This window comes from Salvelinus alpinus, chromosome 9 (genome assembly GCF_045679555.1).
Source record: "Salvelinus alpinus chromosome 9, SLU_Salpinus.1, whole genome shotgun sequence".
Lineage (NCBI taxonomy): Eukaryota > Metazoa > Chordata > Actinopteri > Salmoniformes > Salmonidae > Salvelinus > Salvelinus alpinus.
In genome coordinates, this window is record NC_092094.1 from 1,115,254 (window position 1) to 1,134,230 (window position 18,977).

At 42.9% G+C, this 18,977-nt stretch overlaps 1 protein-coding gene across 1 annotated transcript; it reads right to left on the reverse strand.

Annotated features, from left to right (window-relative positions):
• Positions 1-1,416: 1,416 nt before the first annotated feature.
• Positions 1,417-18,051, reverse strand: LOC139584133 (SKI family transcriptional corepressor 1 homolog-B-like). Its single transcript, XM_071415651.1, has 7 exons — positions 17,765-18,051; positions 14,985-16,824; positions 14,623-14,701; positions 14,430-14,537; positions 13,828-13,902; positions 11,527-11,601; positions 1,417-4,375 (listed from the first exon to the last, which is right to left on the reverse strand). The coding sequence occupies exons 2-7, from the start codon at positions 16,812-16,814 to the stop codon at positions 4,278-4,280; spliced, it is 2,265 nt and encodes a 754-aa protein (XP_071271752.1). The 5' UTR covers positions 16,815-16,824; positions 17,765-18,051; the 3' UTR covers positions 1,417-4,277.
• Positions 18,052-18,977: the final 926 nt, after the last annotated feature.

The window sequence follows — 18,977 nt, forward strand, 5'->3', positions numbered from 1 at the left end:
AACAGTCCGTCACCGCTATGACAAGCTATATCCCCACTATTAACAGTCCGTTACCACTATGACAAGCTATATCCCCACTATTAACAGTCCGTCACCACTATGACAAGCTATATCCCCACTATTAACAGTCCGTCACCACTATGACAAGCTATATCCCCACTATTAACAGTCTGTACCACTATGACAAGCTATATCCCCACTATGAACAGTCTGTCACCACTATGACAAGCTATAGCCCCACTATTACCAGTCTGTCTCCACTATGACAAGCTATAGCCCCACTATAAGTAGTTTGTCTCCACTATGACAAGCTATAGCTCCACTATTATCAGTCTGTCTCCACTCTGACAAGCTATAGCCCCACTATGAACAGTCTGTACCACTATGACATTCTATATCCCCACTATTACCAGTCTGTCTCCACTATGACAAGCTATAGCCCCACTATGAACTGTCCGTCACCACTATGACAAGCTATAGCCCCACTATTACCAGTCCGTCACCACTATGACAAGCTATAGCCCCACTATGAACAGTCCGTCACCACTATGACAAGCTATATCCCCACTATGAACAGTCTGTCACCACTATGACAAGCTATAGCCCCACTATTACCAGTCTGTCTCCACTATGACAAGCTATAGCCCCACTATTACCAGTCCGTCACCACTATGACAAGCTATAGCCCCACTATGAACAGTCCGTCACCACTATGACAAGCTATAGCCCCACTATTAACAGTCTGTCTCCACTATGACAAGCTATAGCCCCACTATTAACAGTCTGTCTCCACTATGACAAGCTATACCCCCACTATGAACAGTCTGTCACCACTATGACATTCTATATCCCCACTATTACCAGTCTGTCACCACTATTACCAGTCTGTCACCACTATGACAAGCTATAGCCGCACTATTACCAGTCTGTCTCCACTATGACAAGCTATAGCCCCACTATTAACAGTCTGTCTCCACTATGACAAGCTATAGCCCCACTATTAACAGTCTGTCTCCACTATGACAAGCTATACCCCCACTATGAACAGTCCGTCACCACTATGACAAGCTATAGCCCCACTATTACCGGTCTGTCTCCACTATGACAAGCTATAGCCCCACTATGAACAGTCTGTACCACTATGACAAGCTATAGCCCCACTATTACCAGTCTGTCACCACTATGACAAGCTATAGCCCCACTATAAGTAGTTTGTCTCCACTATGACAAGCTATAGCCCCACTATGAACAGTCTGTACCACTGTGACAAGCTATACCCCCACTATGAACAGTCCGTCACCACTATGACAAGCTATAGCCCCACTATTACCAGTGCATTAGAGTAATTCTCATCAGTAGGAGTTTGTCTATGATGTTGTACAATGTTATTGTTTTACAAAAATAGCAACAAATGAATCCCAAACCACAGATTTTAATACACATATAAATAATTTAGGGTGCTACTTTAAAGTGAATTACATATACAAAGTTGCAGATTAGCAGAGAGCGAACAATGGTAATTAGTTAACATTTAGAAATGAAATAAAACGTAAACTACATACATTCAAATAATACCACTTAAATAGCCACATTGAAGTAACAAAACTATCACAGGATATATATCATTCATTGCACTTTGCCACCAAATATATACAGTACCAGTCAAAAGTTTGGAAACACCTACTCATTCAAGGGATTTTCTTTATTTTTTACTATTTTCTACATTGTAGAATAATAGTGAAGACATCAAAACTATGAAATAACACATATGGAATCATGTAGTAACCAAAAAAGTGTTATACAAATCAACATATATTTTACATTTGAGATTCTTCAAAGTAGCCACCCTTTGCCTTGATGAGAGCTTTGCACACTCTTGGGATTATCTCAACCAGTTTCACCTGGAATGCTTTTCCAACAGTCTGGAAGGACTTGTTGGCTCACTCTGCGGTTCAACTCATCCCAAACCATCTCAATTGGGTTGAGGTCGGGTGATTGTGGAGGCCAGGTCATCTGATGCAGCACTCCATCACCCTCCTTCTTGGTCAAATAGCCCTTATACAGCCTGGAGGTGTGTTGGGTCATTGTCCTGTTGAAAAACAAATGATAGTTCCACTAAGCGCAAACCAGATGGGATGGCGTATCGCTGCAGAATGCTGTGGTAGTCATGCTGGTTAAGTGTGCCTTGAATTCTAAATAAATCACTGACAGTATCACCAGCAAAGCACCCCCAAACCATCACACCTCCTTCTCCATGCTTCACGGTGGGAACCACACATGCAGAGATCATCCGTTCAACAGCTCTGCATCTCACAAAGACATGGTGGTTGGAACCAAAAATCTAAAATTTGGACTCATCAGACCAAAGGACAGATTTCCACTGGTCTAATGTCCATTGCTCGTGTTTCTTGGCCCAAGCAAGTCTCTTCTTATTATTGGTGTCCTTTAGTAGTGGTTTCTTTGCAGTAATTCGATCATGAAGGCCTGATTCACGCAGTCTCCTCTGAACAGTTGATGTTGAGATGTGTCTGTTACTTGAACTCTATGAAGCATTTATTTGGCTGGAATCTGACGTGCAGTTAACTCTATTGAACTGATCCTCTGCAGCAGAGGTAACACTGGGTCTTCCTTTCCTGTTCTCATGAGAGCCCGTTTCATCATAGCGCTTGATGGTTTTTGCGACTGCACTTGAAGAAACTTTCACATTTTTGGAAATTTTCCGGATTGACTGACCTGAATTTCTTAAAGTAATGATAGACTGTCGTTTATTTCAGTTGTTCTTGCCATCATTTGGATTTGGTCTTTTACCAAATAGGGCTATCTTCTGTATACCACCCCTACCTTGTCACAATACAACTGATTGGCTCAAACGCATTAAGAAGGAAAGAAATTCCACAAATTAACTTTTAACAAGGCACACCTGTTAACTGAAATGCATTCCAGGTGACTACCTCATGAAGCTGGTTGAGAGAATGCCAAGAGTGTGCAAAGCTGTCATCAAGGCAAAGGGTGGCTAATTTGAAGAATCTTAAATATAAAATACATTTTGATTTGTTTAACACCTTTTTTTGGTTACTACATGATTCCATATGTGTTATTTCATAGGTTTGATGTCTTCACTATTATTCTACAATGTAGAAAATAGTAAACATAAAGAAACTCATGAATGAGTAGTTGTTTCCAAACTTTGGACTGGTACTGTATATTAATGATTTATAAAAGTTATGGTCATATTTTCAATTAAACATATAATATTTTTCATGTTGTACTTTATATAAATTATACACCGAGTCTGAAGACACTCTCTCTCATATGTTACAATTAATATAATTAATGCAGTGACTAATGACGGCTCTAGGTTTCCCTCACGCCAAAGCATTGCTCTGGTACAATGATGTGGTCATTTGATAGAGGCCAGGGCCGGATTCATAAAGCATCCCAGAGTAGCAGTGCTGATCTGGGATCAGGTCCTCCATGTCTATATAATATTATGTATTATGATCTAAAATGCTGATCACATTTCATTTCTCAGACAAGGTTTGCAAAATTCCGGTAACTTTCCCAAAATGTCCAGCTTTCCCAGAAATCCTGGTTTGAGAATTCTGGGTTTCCTGCTTATTCCTTTCTGATTCTAGGAATCTTCCAACCAGAATTTCTGGGACATTTTTGGGAAAGTTACTAGGAATTGTCTACCCTAACTCAGACCCTGTCTCTCGTGTTAAATTGTCTACCCTAACTCAGACCCTGTCGCTCTCGTGTTAAATTGTCTACCCTAACTCAGACCCTGTCTCTCTCGTGTTAAATTGTCTACCCTAACTCAGACCCTGTCGCTCTCGTGTTAAATTGTCTACCCTAACTCAGACCCTGTCTCTCGTGTTAAATTGTCTACCCTAACTCAGACCCTGTCTCTCGTGTTAAATTGTCTACCCTAACTCAGACCCTGTCTCTCTCGTGTTAAATTGTCTACCCTAACTCAGACCCTGTCGCTCTCGTGTTAAATTGTCTACCCTAACTCAGACCCTGTCGCTCTCGTGTTAAATTGTCTACCCTAACTCAGACCCTGTCTCTCTAGTGTTAAATTGTCTACCCTAACTCAGACCCTGTCTCTCTCGTGTTAAATTGTCTACCCTAACTCAGACCCTGTCGCTCTCGTGTTAAATTGTCTACCCTAACTCAGACCCTGCCTAGTATTTTGGATACTGCACGCCTAGTCTTCAGGGTGGTAGTAGTCTTGCTTTCCAGACGGATGGGGCTTCACGGCGGACTGTGGGAAGGGACTAGGGTGGTAGAAGAGGAGGTTTGAAGGAGCAGGTTCCAGTGCAGTGACGAGGAGTCAGCATCTTACAGGAGAATTGGTGTAGCGCGTCGTGAGCTTCTGGGAAGAAAGGGAATAGACACTAAATAGATCCACTAGATGTACGTGTGTGTGTGTGTGTGTGTGTGTGTGTGTGTGTGTGTGTGTGTGTGTGTGTGTGTGTGTGTGTGTGTGTGTGTGTGTGTGTGTGTGGTCCTCACAATGCACAATTACTTTCTGTTGATGTGTTTTCAAAATGCATATAAGTTCATTATCTTTTTCCTCAGTAAATGTAACTTGACAAACATATTTTAATTCAAAAGTAGTTAAAGGCAGTTGTGGGTCAACTTGAATCAAGGCCATGCTCTAAATTGTAATACAACTTAATTAACAGACTGCATGTTTATGGACAGTGCTTTCAGAAAGCATTCAGACCCCTTGACTTTTTCCACATTTTGTTACATTACAGCCTCATTCTAAAATAGATTAAATAGTTTTTTCCCCCTCATTAATCTACACACAATATCCCATAATGACAAAGTAAAAACAGTTTTAGAAATGTTTGCTAATTTATAAAAAAAATATAAAAACCAGAAATATTACATTCACATAAGAATTCAGACCCGTTACTCAGTACTTTGTTGAAGCACCTTTGGCAGCGATTACAGCATCAAGTCTTCTTGGGTATGACGCTACAAGCTAAGCACACCTGTATTTGGGGAGTTTCTCCCATTCTTCTCCACAGATCCTCTCAAGTCAGGTTGGTGAGGAGCGTCACTGTACAGCTATTTTCAGGTCTCTCCAGAGATGTTTGTTCGGGTTCAAGTCCGGGCTCTGGCTGAGCCACTCAAGGACATTCAGAGACTTGTCCCGAACCCACTCCTGCATTGTCTTGGCTGTGTGCTTAGGGTCATTATCCTGGTGGAAGGTAAACATTCGCCCCAGTCTGAGGTTCTGAGCGCTCTGGAGGAGGTTTTCATCAAGGATCTCTCTGTACTTTGCTCCGTTCATCTTTCCCTCGATCCTGACTAGTCTCCCAGTCCCTGCTGCTGAAAAACAACCCCACAGCATGATGCTGCCATCACTATGCTTTACCGTAGGGATGGTGCCAGGTTTCCTCCAGACGTGATGCTTGGCATTCAGGCCAAAGAGTTGAATCTTGGTTTCATCAGACCAGAGAATCTTGTTACTCATGGTCTGAGAGTCCATTAGGTGCCATTTGGCAAACTCCAAGTGGGCAGTCATGTGTCTTTTACTGAAAAGTGGCTTCCATCTTGCCACTCTACCAAAAAGGCCTGATTGGCGGAGTGCTGCAGAGATGGTTGTCCTTCTGGAAGGTTCTGCCATCTCCACAGAGGAACTCTAGAGCTCTGTCAGAGTGACCATCGGGATGTTGGTCACTTCCCTGACCAAGGCCCTTCTCCCCCGATTGTTCAGTTTGGCCGGGCGGCCAGCTCTAGGAAAAGTCTTGGTGGTCCCAAACTTCATCCATTTAAGAATGATGGAGGCCCGTGTGTTTTTGGGGACCTTCAATGCTGCAGAAATGTTTTGGTTCGCTTTCCCAAATCTGTGCATCGAAAACAATGCTGTCTCTGAGCTCTACGGACCTCATGTCTTGGTGTTTGCTCTGACATGCACTGTCAACTGTGGGACCTTAAATAGACAGGTGTGTGCCTTTCAAAATCATGTCCAATCAATTGAATTTACCACAGGTGGACTCCAATCAAGTTGTAGAAATATCTCAAGAATGATCAATGGAAACAGGATGCACCTGAGCTCAATTTCGAATCTCATAGCAAAGGGTCTGAATACTTATGTAAATAAGCTATTTCTGTTTAAAATGTTTAATAAATGTCCCAAAAATAAAAACCTGTCTTCGTGTTGTCATTATGGGGTATTGTGTGTAGATTGACGAGGAACACATGTAATTGAATCCATTTCAGAATAAGACGTCACAAACTGTAGTAAAGTCAAGAGGTCTGAATATTTTCGAAGACACTGCATGTCTGAGGAATACAATCGAACCCTTCAGCCACAGCAGGACTGCCTGTTCACAGGTTAACATTCCTAACTAGGTGTGTCCTTGTGTATGAAAACTGCAGTAAAAATGTTTTATATACACTGCTCAAAAAAATAAAGGGAACACTTAAACAACACAATGTAACTCCAAGTCAATCACACTTCTGTGAAATCAAACTGTCCACTTAGGAAGCAACACTGATTGACAATAAATTTCACATGCTGTTGTGCAAATGGAATAGACAAAAGGTGGAAATTATAGGCAATTAGCAAGACACCCCCAAAAAAGGAGTGATTCTGCAGGTGGTGACCACAGACCACTTCTCAGTTCCTATGCTTCCTGGCTGATGTTTTGGTCACTTTTGAATGCTGGCGGTGCTCTCACTCTAGTGGTAGCATGAGACGGAGTCTACAACCCACACAAGTGGCTCAGGTAGTGCAGTTCATCCAGGATGGCACATCAATGCAAGCTGTGGCAAAAAGGTTTGCTGTGTCTGTCAGCGTAGTGTCCAGAGCATGGAGGCGCTACCAGGAGACAGGCCAGTACATCAGGAGACGTGGAGGAGGCCGTAGGAGGGCAACAACCCAGCAGCAGGACCGCTACCTCCGCCTTTGTGCAAGGAGGTGCACTGCCAGAGCCCTGCAAAATGACCTCCAGCAGGCCACAAATGTGCATGTGTCTGCTCAAACGGTCAGAAACAGACTCCATGAGGGTGGTATGAGGGCCCGACGTCCACAGGTGGGGGTTGTGCTTACAGCCCAACACCGTGCAGGACGTTTGGCATTTGCCAGAGAACACCAAGATTGGCAAATTCGCCACTGGCGCCCTGTGCTCTTCACAGATGAAAGCAGGTTCACACTGAGCACATGAGCACATGTGACAGACGTGACAGAGTCTGGAGACGCCGTGGAGAACGTTCTACTGCCTGCAACATCCTCCAGCATGACCGGTTTGGCGATAGGTCAGTCATGGTGTGGGGTGGCATTTCTTTGTGGGGCCGCACAGCCCTCCATGTGCTCGCCAGAGGTAGCCTGACTGCCATTAGGTACCGAGATGAGATCCTCAGACCCCTTGTGAGACCATATGCTGACACATGCACATTTGTGGCCTGCTGGAGGTCATTTTGCAGGGCTCTGGCAGTGCACCTCCTTGCACAAAGGCGGAGGTAGCGGTCCTGCTGCTGGGTTGTTGCCCTCCTACGGCCTCCTCCACGTCTCCTGATGTACTGGCCTGTCTCCTGGTAGCGCCTCCATGCTCTGGACACTACGCTGACAGACACAGCAAACCTTTTTGCCACAGCTCGCATTGATGTGCTATCCTGGATGAACTGCACTACCTGAGCCACTTGTGTGGGTTGTAGACTCCGTCTCATGCTACCACTAGAGTGAGAGCACCGCCAGCATTCAAAAGTGACCAAAACATCAGCCAGGAAGCATAGGAACTGAGAATTGGTCTGTGGTCACCACCTGCAGAATCACTCCTTTTTTGGGGGTGTCTTGCTAATTGCCTATGATTTCCACCTTTTGTCTATTCCATTTGCACAACAGCATGTGAAATGTATTGTCAATCAGTGTTGCTTCCTAAGTGGACCGTTTGATTTCACAGAAGTGTGATTGACTTGGAGTTACATTGTGTTGTTTAAGTGTTCCCTTTATTTTTTTGAGCAGTGTATATTTTTTTAACTGCAGATTTCATACAAAAGGACACACCTAGTTAGGAATGTTAACCTGTGAACAGGCAGTCTTGCTGTGGATAAAGGGCTAGATGTCTTTAAATGTTGCGTTCACATTTTTGTTCAGTGTATATATACAGCACCAGTCAAAAGTTAGGACACACCTCCTCATTCAAGGGTTTTCTAACCCTAACCCTATTTTTACTATTTTCTACATTGTAGAATAATAGTGAAGACATCAAAACTATGAAATAACACTTATGGAATCATTTAGTAACCAAAAAAAGTGTTAAACAAATCAAAATATATTTTATATTTTTCAAAGTAGCCACCCTTTGCCTTGATGACAGCTTTGCACACTCTTGGCATTCTCTCAACCAGCTTCACCTGGAATGCTTTTCCAGCAGTCTTGAAGTAGTTCCCACATATGCTTGTTGGCTGTTTTTCCTTCACTCTGCGGTCCAACTCATCCCAAACCATCTCAATTGGGTTGAGGTCGGGTGATTGTGGAGGCCAGGTCATCTGATGCAGCACTCCATAACTCTACTTGGTCAAATTGCCCTTAAACAGCCTGGAGGTATGTTTTGGGTCATTGTCCTGTTAAAAAACAAATGATTGTCCCACTAAGCGCAAACCAGATGGGATGGCGTATCTCTGCAGAATGCTGTGGTAGCCATGCTGGTTAAGTGTGTCTTGAATTCTAAATAAATCACTGACAGTGTCACCAGCAAAGCACCTTCACACCTCCTTCTCCATGCTTCACGGTGGGAACCACACCATCACACCTCCTCCTCCATGCTTCACGGTGGGAACCACACCTTCACACCTCCTCCTCTATGCTTCTTGGTGAAAACCACACATGCGGAGATCATCCATTCAACTACTCTCCATTCTCCCGGGTGGCGCAGTGGTCTAGGGCACTGCATCGCAGTGCTAGCTGCGCCACCAGAGTCTCTGGGTTCGCGCCCAGGCTGGGCTGGGTTCGCGCCCAGGCTCTGTCGCAGCCGGCCGCAACCGGGAGATCCGTGAGGCGACGCACAATTGGCATAGCGTCGTCCGGGTTAGGGAGGGTTTGGCCGGTAGGGAGGGTTTGGCCGGTAGGGATATCCTTGTCTCAGTATGTAAAAAAATAATAATAATTTAAAAAAAAATGTTATAAAAAAATGTATGCACTCTACTGTAAGTCGCTCTGGATAAGAGCGTCTGCTAAATGACTAAAATGTCAATGTAAATGTAAATGTACTCTGCGTCTCACAAAGACACGGCGGTTGGAACCAAAAATCTCAAATTTGGACTCATCAGACCGAAGGACAGATTTCCACCGGTCTAATGTCCATTGCTCATGTTTCTTGACCCAACCAAGTCTCTTCCTCTTATTGGTGTCCTTTAGTAGTGGTTTCTTTGCAGCAATTCGACCATGAAGGCCTGATTCACGCAATCTCCTCTGAACAGTTGATGTTGAGATGTGTCTGTTACTTGAACTCTGAGAAGCATTTATTTGGGCTGCAATCTGAACTTATCCTCTGCAGCAGGTAACTCTGGGTGTTCCATTCCTGTGGCGGTCCTCATGAGAGCCAGTTTCATCATAGCGCTTGATGGTCTTTGCGACTGCACTTGAAGAAACTTTTAAAGTTCTTGAAATTTTCCGGATTGACTGACCTGAATTTCTTAAAGTAATGATGGACTGTCATTTCTCTTTGCTTATTTTGAGCTCTTCTTGCCATAATATGGACTTGGTCTTTTACCAAATAGGGCTATCTTCTGTATACCACCCCTACCTTGTCACAATACAACTGATTGGCTCAAACGCATTAAGAAGGAAAGAAATTCCACAAATGAACTTTTAACAAGGCACACCTGTTAACCAAAATGCATTCCAGGTGACTACCTCATGAGCTGGTTGAGAGAATGCCAAGAGTGTGCAAAGCTGTCATCAAGGCAAAGGGTGGCTACTTTGAAGAATCTCAAATATAAAATATATTTTGATTTGTTTAACACTTTTTTGGTTACTACATGATTCCATATGTGTTATTTCATAGTTTTAATGTCTTCACTATTATTCTACAATGTAGAAAATAGTAAAAATAAAGAAAGACCCTTGAATGAGTAGGTGTGTCTAAACTTCTGTCTGGTACTGTACACATACACAAACTGAACAAAAATATAAACACAACATGTAAAGTGTTGTTCTCGTGTTTCATGAGCTGAAACAAAAAGATCCTAGAAATGTTTTCTCTCTATTTTTTTGGCACAAATGTGTTCACATCTCTTAGTGAGCATTTTTCCTTTGCCAAGATTATCCATCCACCTGACAGGTATAGCACATCAAGAAGCTGATTAAACAAGCATGATCATTACACAGGTGCACCTTGTGCCGGGGACAATATAACAATCTCTGTCTCAGAGCTCTACGGACAATTGCTTCGACCTCATGGCTTGGTATTTGCTGAGACATACACTGTCAACACTGTCAACTATGGGACCTTATATAGACAGGTTTGTGGCTTTCCAAATCATGTCCAATCAATTGAATTTACTACAATTTGACTCCAAACAAGTTGTAGAAACATCTCAAGGATGATCAATGGAAACAGGATGCACCTGAGATCGATTATCGTGTCTCATAGCGAAGGGTCTGAAAACTTTCCGAACGCACTGCATCTTTATTTATTAGCATATTCCTACAGGCTTCATATCAGTTACCTTTCAACTTATGTTGAATAGCATAGCGAGCCTTTTTCTCTCGCTCCAGCTCGCTGCATAATGTGTCTATATGTAAGGGACAGAGGAAGATATTAAGAGCTAGGATTTTACATCAGTGGCTTTCAAACTTTGGGGACAGTTCACCATGTTGTTTAAGCCCTGAAATAGCTCACCTGATTCACCTAGTCAAGGGCTTGATGGTTAGTTGACAAGTGGAATCAGGTAGACTAGCTGTGGAATACACCAAATGTATTGAATGGCTGGGAGTCCACGAGGAGACGTTGGGGAACCTACAGTTACGGCCACATACATCTCCATGTGTTCGGAGTTTTTCGAGATACATTTAGAGGTTAGATTATTCATCAATTGATTTATTTTGCAAAGTTGCATTTGATCAATCAACCAATTATATGTAATTCATATATCCCTTTTTACATCAATACTTGTTTATGTTGTTAAATCTGATCCCACTTTACTAACAACACTATAAACAGCTAGTCTTTTTACACCAGTATGCCTCAGTGTGAATGTTGGGTATGTTCTCACCTCTGACAATATGAAGCTGCTGATCCATCCCCTTGCTGTAGGACAGCTAGTCTTTTACACCAGTATGCCTCAGTGTGAATGTTGGGTATGTTCTCACCTCTGACAATATGAAGCTGCTGATCCATCCCCTTGCTGTAGGACAGCTAGTCTTTTACACCAGTATGCCTCAGTGTGAATGTTGGGTATGTTCTCACCTCTGACAATATGAAGCTGCTGATCCATCCCCTCGCTGTAGGACAGCTAGTCTTTTACACCAGTATGCCTCAGTGTGAATGTTGGGTATGTTCTCACCTCTGACAATATGAAGCTGCTGAACCATCTCCTCCCTGTAGGACAGCTCCCTTTTCATCTGATGATGGAAATTATCTGGGGAGCAAATTACAATAGATCGGCTTAGTCATCTTTAGTATAGCCGATAAACTAGTCTACTTGGCTATTCTTTTAATATGCTAGCCTATACACTCTGGCATTCTACTCGGATAAAAATGTTGTTGATCTTTAGAAAATGTCTCCTACACATGTCGCAATTATATATATTTTGCGACATTGCTTTTGTCCAGCCAGCCAGCGTCGAATAAACCTGGGTCAATGGAAACCTGCCTCAGCCTATACACTCTGCCATTCTACTCGGGGAAAATGGAATCTAGCTTCCTAAATTACTAATTGCAGGTGCAACAATATCCCACCGCCCTTTATCTCACGACACAACGCGGAGTGCCTGGATACAGCACTTAGACGTGGTAAATAGCTAAATTACCATTGCAGCCATATGCGTTTGACAGCAACATCAATTACAATCGAACCATGCAATACAAAATTAGCATGCACTAATGCCGCGTTCACATGCCTAGTCGGAAAAAGGAAACTCAGAAATGTCCGACTTGCTAACTGGTTGAACACGGTACGTATATAACTACAACCAGTTAGCAAGTCAAAATGTCAGTTTCCTAGATCCGACTAGCACTGTGAAAGCAGCATGTCAAATAAAACGCCGTGCAAAACCTAATCGAATTGTTTTTGTTCAGCGTTCAAGATGCTGATCATGACATTAAGAGAAACACTCTCTAACCCGTTGGAATCAAAAACTATATAACTGATATTTGTCGACATTTAGAAAGTTCGCATTGAAAATAGATGCGACAATTGCCTGCTAGGATGCATTTCCATTTATCTATATTGTGTCGATAAAAACAGCGGGACGCAATGATGTCACAAAAAAATTAAACGTTTTCGCAAAAACCTACAATGTCGAATCAAAATGTAGTGGGTGAAGTGTTTCCATTATCTAGTTAGGGAAATTGCGCATTAATAAATTGGCGACAGCCTGTGTGTCCTCCCACCTATCTGTTTCATATCTCCGGCAGCCCGTGAAAGCCAGCATGGATAGAATGCAATAGTAGACTAATATTTGCCACATTCTAATAATTGTCATGTGTCTAACGTATCGCCACAGATCTAGAGCCCATGCACTACGGGCTGCCTCGTCCGCACCATGCTGACACGTACACTCCTGTACATCTGTAATAATTGTCATGTGTCTAACGTATCGCCACAGATCTAGAGCCCATGCACTACGGGCTGCCTCGTCCGCACCATGCTGACACGTACACTCCTGTACATCTGTAATAATTGTCATGTGTCTAACGTATCGCCACAGATCTAGAGCCCATGCACTACGGGCTGCCTCGTCCGCACCATGCTGACACGTACACTCCTGTACATCTGTAATAATTGTCATGTGTCTAACGTATCGCCACAGATCTAGAGCCCATGCACTACGGGCTGCCTCGTCCGCACCATGCTGACACGTACACTCCTGTACATCTGTAATAATTGTCATGTGTCTAACGTATCGCCACAGATCTAGAGCCCATGCACTACGGGCTGCCTCGTCCGCACCATGCTGACACGTACACTCCTGTACATCTGTAATAATTGGATGGTGGAAACTTGCCAGCCAATCAGAAAAGCAATTCAGGCATTCTTGGAACTCAGGACAACCGTTGTCCTGCAAAGAAACATTATTTTTATAGTTGAAAAATATATAGATTTTGCAAGCAGTAAACTAGGAATTTACAATGAAATGTGGAGTGGAGTTTATAGTTACATGATGACATCACGTGCCCCGCGTACCTTCAGAAGTATTCCGCAATCATTATTTATCCGAAAACACCGTTTCCGTCATCATTTATCCGAAAACACCGTTTCCGTCATCATTTATCCGAAAACACCGTTTCCGTCATCATTTATCCGAAAACACCGTTTCCGTCATCATTTATCCGAAAACACCGTTTCCGTCATTATTTATCCGAAAACACCGTTTCCGTCATCATTTATCCGAAAACACCGTTTCCGTCATCATTTATCCGAAAACACCGTTTCCGTCATCATTTGTCGCAATAAAGTTAGTTCGACAAAAAGAGAAATAAACCGTCGAACGGATAAAAATGTTGTTGATCTGTAGAAAATGTCTCCTATATCTGCCGTTTCCATTACACATGTCGCAATTATATTTTTTGCGACATTGCTTTTGTCCAGCCAGCCAGCGTCGAATAAACCTGGGTCAATGGAAACCTGCCTGCTGAATTATACCTTTTAAATGTTGGAATTCTCGTTCCAATTTCTTCCTTAGCTCCACTTGCTCCGTGAGTTGTTTCTGCAATTCGTCTGTAGAAAAGGAACGAACAAAATGTGTTAAAAATAGAAAATTAATACGGGTTGAAAATTGCTTCGGGGTTTAGACTAAATGATATAGACTAAATGGTGTAGGTTAAATGGTATAGGCTAATTTATGTTAAACGATTCATGTTAAGCGATTGGTAAAAGGCCTGGGGTGAGAGCTGTTCTATTTCTTTTCTAACCTATTCTGTAGGGATCAATCCAATTATTAAAGAAAGTATATAATAAACATATTTAAACTAAATAGCCCAACATGTGTTATTAATTGTAATATTAATTATAATGGTTATTTAATGGTTTTATATTTAGCCAGTTTTCTATGTTTGTCTGAGATTATACTAACATTGTGCGTCGCTTCCTCGCCTGAATGCACACAGAGACAACATTTATAACATTACAAAACAAAAATAAAAAAAGGTAATACAATAGAGGTTTAAATATTAGTATATTAAAAGTTCTGACAGAAAATGTAAAATACCGTATTATCGACTGACAAGTGTAGCGCTTAAACTTACCCTCGTTCAGTGCTTCTCTCGGGCCCTCCTCCCTGCTTTGGCCGTTATACGACTTCGTTTCAACCTCCTTCACGGTCGAAGATGGCTCCTCTCTACTGGCACAGTCATCTGAATAAACAACAAATAAGTCTCATTCCTTTTCACAAAATGTATTTTATTATTTAAAAAAAATGTTAACAGAACAACATCCAACCTTTCGATTCCACATTGTCTGTCTGGTAATTCGTTGCTGAACCAAAAGCATATGGACTGCTCCTGTCTGGTGAATACACCTAGATACATCGGATAATGAGGATAATTGGTCAATAATGCTCTGTGACATTTGGGACAAATTCTCCTATTGGACAGTGTATTTGAACGGCCTTTTATTCTCTGCTATTCACACAGACAAAACAAACATGCGCATAAAAGTGAGAAATAAGCCCAATGTGTGTGTAAAAGCAAGAGGATGATGACTGTTTAATGAATCAATGAATTAATCACAATTAAATAGTATCTTCCTTAGTATGTATATAGCCATCTAATAGAATGAGCCGGACCATATCAATCACTCACTTCATCAAAAGACGTGATGTTATTGCAGTCCGGCAGCTGTTTGCCCTGTCTATCTCTATTTGAAGACAGCTCCACCTGTAAAGGTCGGTTCATTCTCTGTGAGTCGACCACAGCGGCCTGCTCTGGCTCAGGTATGGATTCCAGGCCGTTTGGTGAACATGTACCGCGCGTCAGGCTTAGAACAGGGACAGGAGGGCTCCTGCAGTCCCCAATGGAGTGCGGAAGTGACTCCTCATCCTCCTGTGACTTATTGGTCTCCACGTCCACATCTGTCTCGCCAACGCTCTCCACGCTGCCTGGCGACAAGGACCTGTAGCTCGAGCTCTCGCTCAGGAAATCAGGTGACAGATACCCAGCTCGAGCCCCGTTGTACTTCCCCTGGTTACCGTACAGTTTGGCTATACTCTCCGCGTCTTTGATGACGGGTCTGAATGCGGAGACATAGCTAATCTTCCGGGGTAGAACAGGCATTTTACCGTCCATTGACCTCGCCTCATCCCCGGACTTGTCATCCTCATTCCGGGTGGACTGAGTGCTGGAGCACCGCTCACTATCCCCCAGGCTGTCCTTTGGTGCTTTGCTATTTCTGTCACCCTGCTCGGATGCGTCCAGCTCACTCTGTCTAGCGCACAGGACCTCCGATGGCTGTTTGGGCTGGGCCTGGTGCTGGGCCTGGTGCTGTGGCTGGGGCTGGGGGAAGGACGGTATGGGCAGGCCGTCTACAGTAGGCCAGAACATGGGGAAAGAGTGGTAGGCGCTGTCCTTGGTGCGCGGCCAGGAGAAGACGCCAGAGAGGTGGGCTTTATTCGGCTCCCCCATCACACCACTGTCATCCTTCTTCTGACACAACCCGAAGGCCGGAAACCCGTATGGGTGTGGGAAGAGAGGTGGAGGGATCTTCACGTTCTGCAGCATCCCGTAGCTTTTGCTGGGCACCGGGATAATGGGATAGCTGCGCGTGATGCTCGCCATACTCCCCATGCCTCCCCGGTTGTCCTCGCAGCGGAGGATTTTAGGGGGGATCTCCGGCGAGTCTCTCCGGAGCAGGTTGGAAGGTCCTTGGTGAGGTTTTAACAGAGAGGAACGTTCGGGCCCGTGGCGGTGCATGGGCAGCGTCCTCTTCCGGCTGCCCCCGTTGAACATGGCTTTGACGTCCTCCCACGCATGAGCTAAATCATCCGGCGAGCCCTTGTCGGTCAGTTTGAGGTGTCTCCTCCAGGAGTTAAAGTTAGCAGCGTCTGGCTGGGTATACTTGGATTCTGATGTTCGGTGAGAGTGAAATATGAACTTATTGGGAGAAAAATACATATTGCAGAAGGAGCATTTGATGCACTTGGCTCGGGAGCTGTTGTACCTGGCTGGTATAAAGTTACCACGGCTCCCCCACGTGCACTCGTGGGAAACATCAAACGCGAAATTCTCCGGTAGTTTCGGAGGGTTGTGGGCTCCGATAAACGATTTACAAAGCCTCTCTGCTTCGCGCTTTGTGATCATCCCGCAGCGCCTCGAGGAGATGGGCATGGCGCCCGCACGCCTCAGAATCTCCAGCTGGACCGGGGTGCATTGCACGCAGGTGATGCCCAGAGCCACGCGCCGGTTGTGGATCTCGTTATAGCTGTAGTTTTTCAGCAGAGTGTTGGAGATTTGCGCCAGGCACAGTCTCTCCTGGCCGTCCAGCACCAGGCAGACTATGGGTATTCCATACAGCGCGGTCTCGCTGACCTGGTTGGGTTTCAGGTTGGGGTTGAATGTTGGTCGGTTCTGTTTGGAGCTCGGTGGAGAGCAGCTGGAGTCCCGTTCCACAGGTAACTGAGTAGGATTAGACTCCATCACTGGAAGTCTGCAGAAGACAAAAAAACAGTTATTATCATTATAATGAAAATGTTTGTTGTTTATTTTCGTTTACCCTTTTTTAACCAATGAAAGCTAATTTATAAACAATCCTTATCCTCTTTCCAGATTCAAAAACATCAACAGTATTGTTATAACATTGATTAGCCTCCAACAACAGCAAATAATAATATTATTATTATATTTATATTATTATTAATAATAACACTATCCCTTATCGTAATAATGATCCAATAGACTTAATTAACCCATACTAATCATAAACAGGCTAGTAAACATGTTTGTTTACTTAAATGCAATAGGCTAAATAATAAGAATTTCACGAGAAAGGTTTTGTGGTTCCTCCGGATAAAAAAAAAAAGCCTATTTTCTCCTTTGAATATTGGTCTATTAACCGCCTGCATAAGTCATTAACGGATGAGAGCTGGATTTAGCCCAGTGATGAGGAATATAATTTAGCAGGGACAGCTAAGAGGCTAACACCGTACAGAGCAATAGGAGAATACACATTTAGCGATGCCAAGAAGCTCAACCAAGAGGATAGAACCTGTAAACACCTTTCTTTGTAATTAACAAGGTTCAGAAAAAACAGTCACTGAAAAGAGATAGAATTAAGATGTTTCAAGAAAAAATATTCGTTTAATTTTCGATGAAGTGACACTTTTAATTCCGCATGAAATATATAATGCAATTGATGCAATCTAATTTTACAAAAGGCCATCCAATGAGCACGCAGATTAGTATTGCTGATTGCGTCAATAGATTGATTGTTGTATGAAATTAAATATATGGTTCTGAATGTACCCCAATGCATTAAGAATATATGGTTCTGAATGTACCCTAATGCATTAGGAAATAATGTGATTTTCAATGACACAAAAAGGTAAAACGGATAAAACACGTTAATCCTTCCTTAAAGCGAAGCTTACCTTTTTGGACAGTGGAAAAACAAACAGTCCTTCTTTGTGCCAGCGACAGCAAAGCAGCTGTACACTGTGGTAGCCTAATTACACAAAGAGCAACATTCACTCCGTATATTCCCGTTGTTGAAGCAAAAATAAGATCGACATTGAATTCTACTGGAAGGTTTCTCCAATAATTATGTACCTGCCTCTGACTGCCCTCACTCGAGCCAGACTCGCTCTCTGTGTGTGTGTGTGTGTGCGGTGTGTGTGTGTGTGTGTGCGGTGTGTAAAGACAGTGTCCACGAGGTAGAGCGGAGCAGCCACCTCCGCTACAAAGACATTTCCCGCGACGCCCGCGACGCAGATCAAGTGACAGCTGAAATAATGGCAAGGCACACCCACTTAGTGCCGGCATCTTTACATTAACCGTTTGCGTTCGCGATCAAAACTACCAGTGCTGTTATGGGCCTGAGTACAATTTCGGCCCTGAATCCTTTTCCATAAAATGTTAGGAGAAAGAGACAATAAAGACATACAGGGTTTGAACAATGAATTTTACTGACTAGATGTCTTCCAACATTTATTTCAAGGTTAGTGGTACCTATGATTGATTGTCTCATATCCCCTCGCTCCACATATGAAATTCGTTATTAACAGGAGGCAGCTGTGTAATAGTTTTAAGCAACAGTCTATGGAAAGTGGATGTGTTAGCTAATGACTGTCCTATTAGTGTCCTTTAATTATTTAAAACTCTTTATGCTGCGATCAATCACAGACGTTTCTCTCCTGCAGTCTCGTGATGAGAAATTGAAAGGCAATATAAAAAAAATAATGTATTTATTATCATCATCAAAATAAATAAATAAATAAACGAAACTAAAAAGCTAAGCAGCTCTTGAAATATTTGATATCAAAAACAAATTAGTTTATGAATAAGACCTCTGCCATTTAATCTAAATTTCTATTCCAATTTGTAGATTTTCTCAAATAGGCCTATTCACATCCATATCAATTTTACCTATAGACTGAGTCCATGTTTAGCTTATTCATATATTTTATGTATACATTATCAACGGTCTCTGACATGCTACAAGGTGTTCTAACCAGTATTTTATTTTACCTTTACTTAACTAGGCAGGTCAGTTAAGAACAGATTCTTATTTTCAATGACAGCCTAGGAACAGTGGGTTAACTGTCTTGTTCAGGAGCAGAACGAAATCATTTTACCTTGTCAGCT

Excerpts from the sequence above, each read along its gene's own strand:
- LOC139584133 (XM_071415651.1), bottom strand. The coding sequence starts at position 16,814 with ATGGAGTCTAATCCTACTCAGTTACCTGTGGAACGGGACTCCAGCTGC. Across the intron at positions 14,538-14,622 it reads AGACAATGTGGAATCGAAAG|ATGACTGTGCCAGTAGAGAG; the intron begins GTTGGATGTTGT and ends TTGTTTATTCAG. Across the intron at positions 11,602-13,827 it reads AGAATTCCAACATTTAAAAG|ATAATTTCCATCATCAGATG; the intron begins GTATAATTCAGC and ends TTTGCTCCCCAG.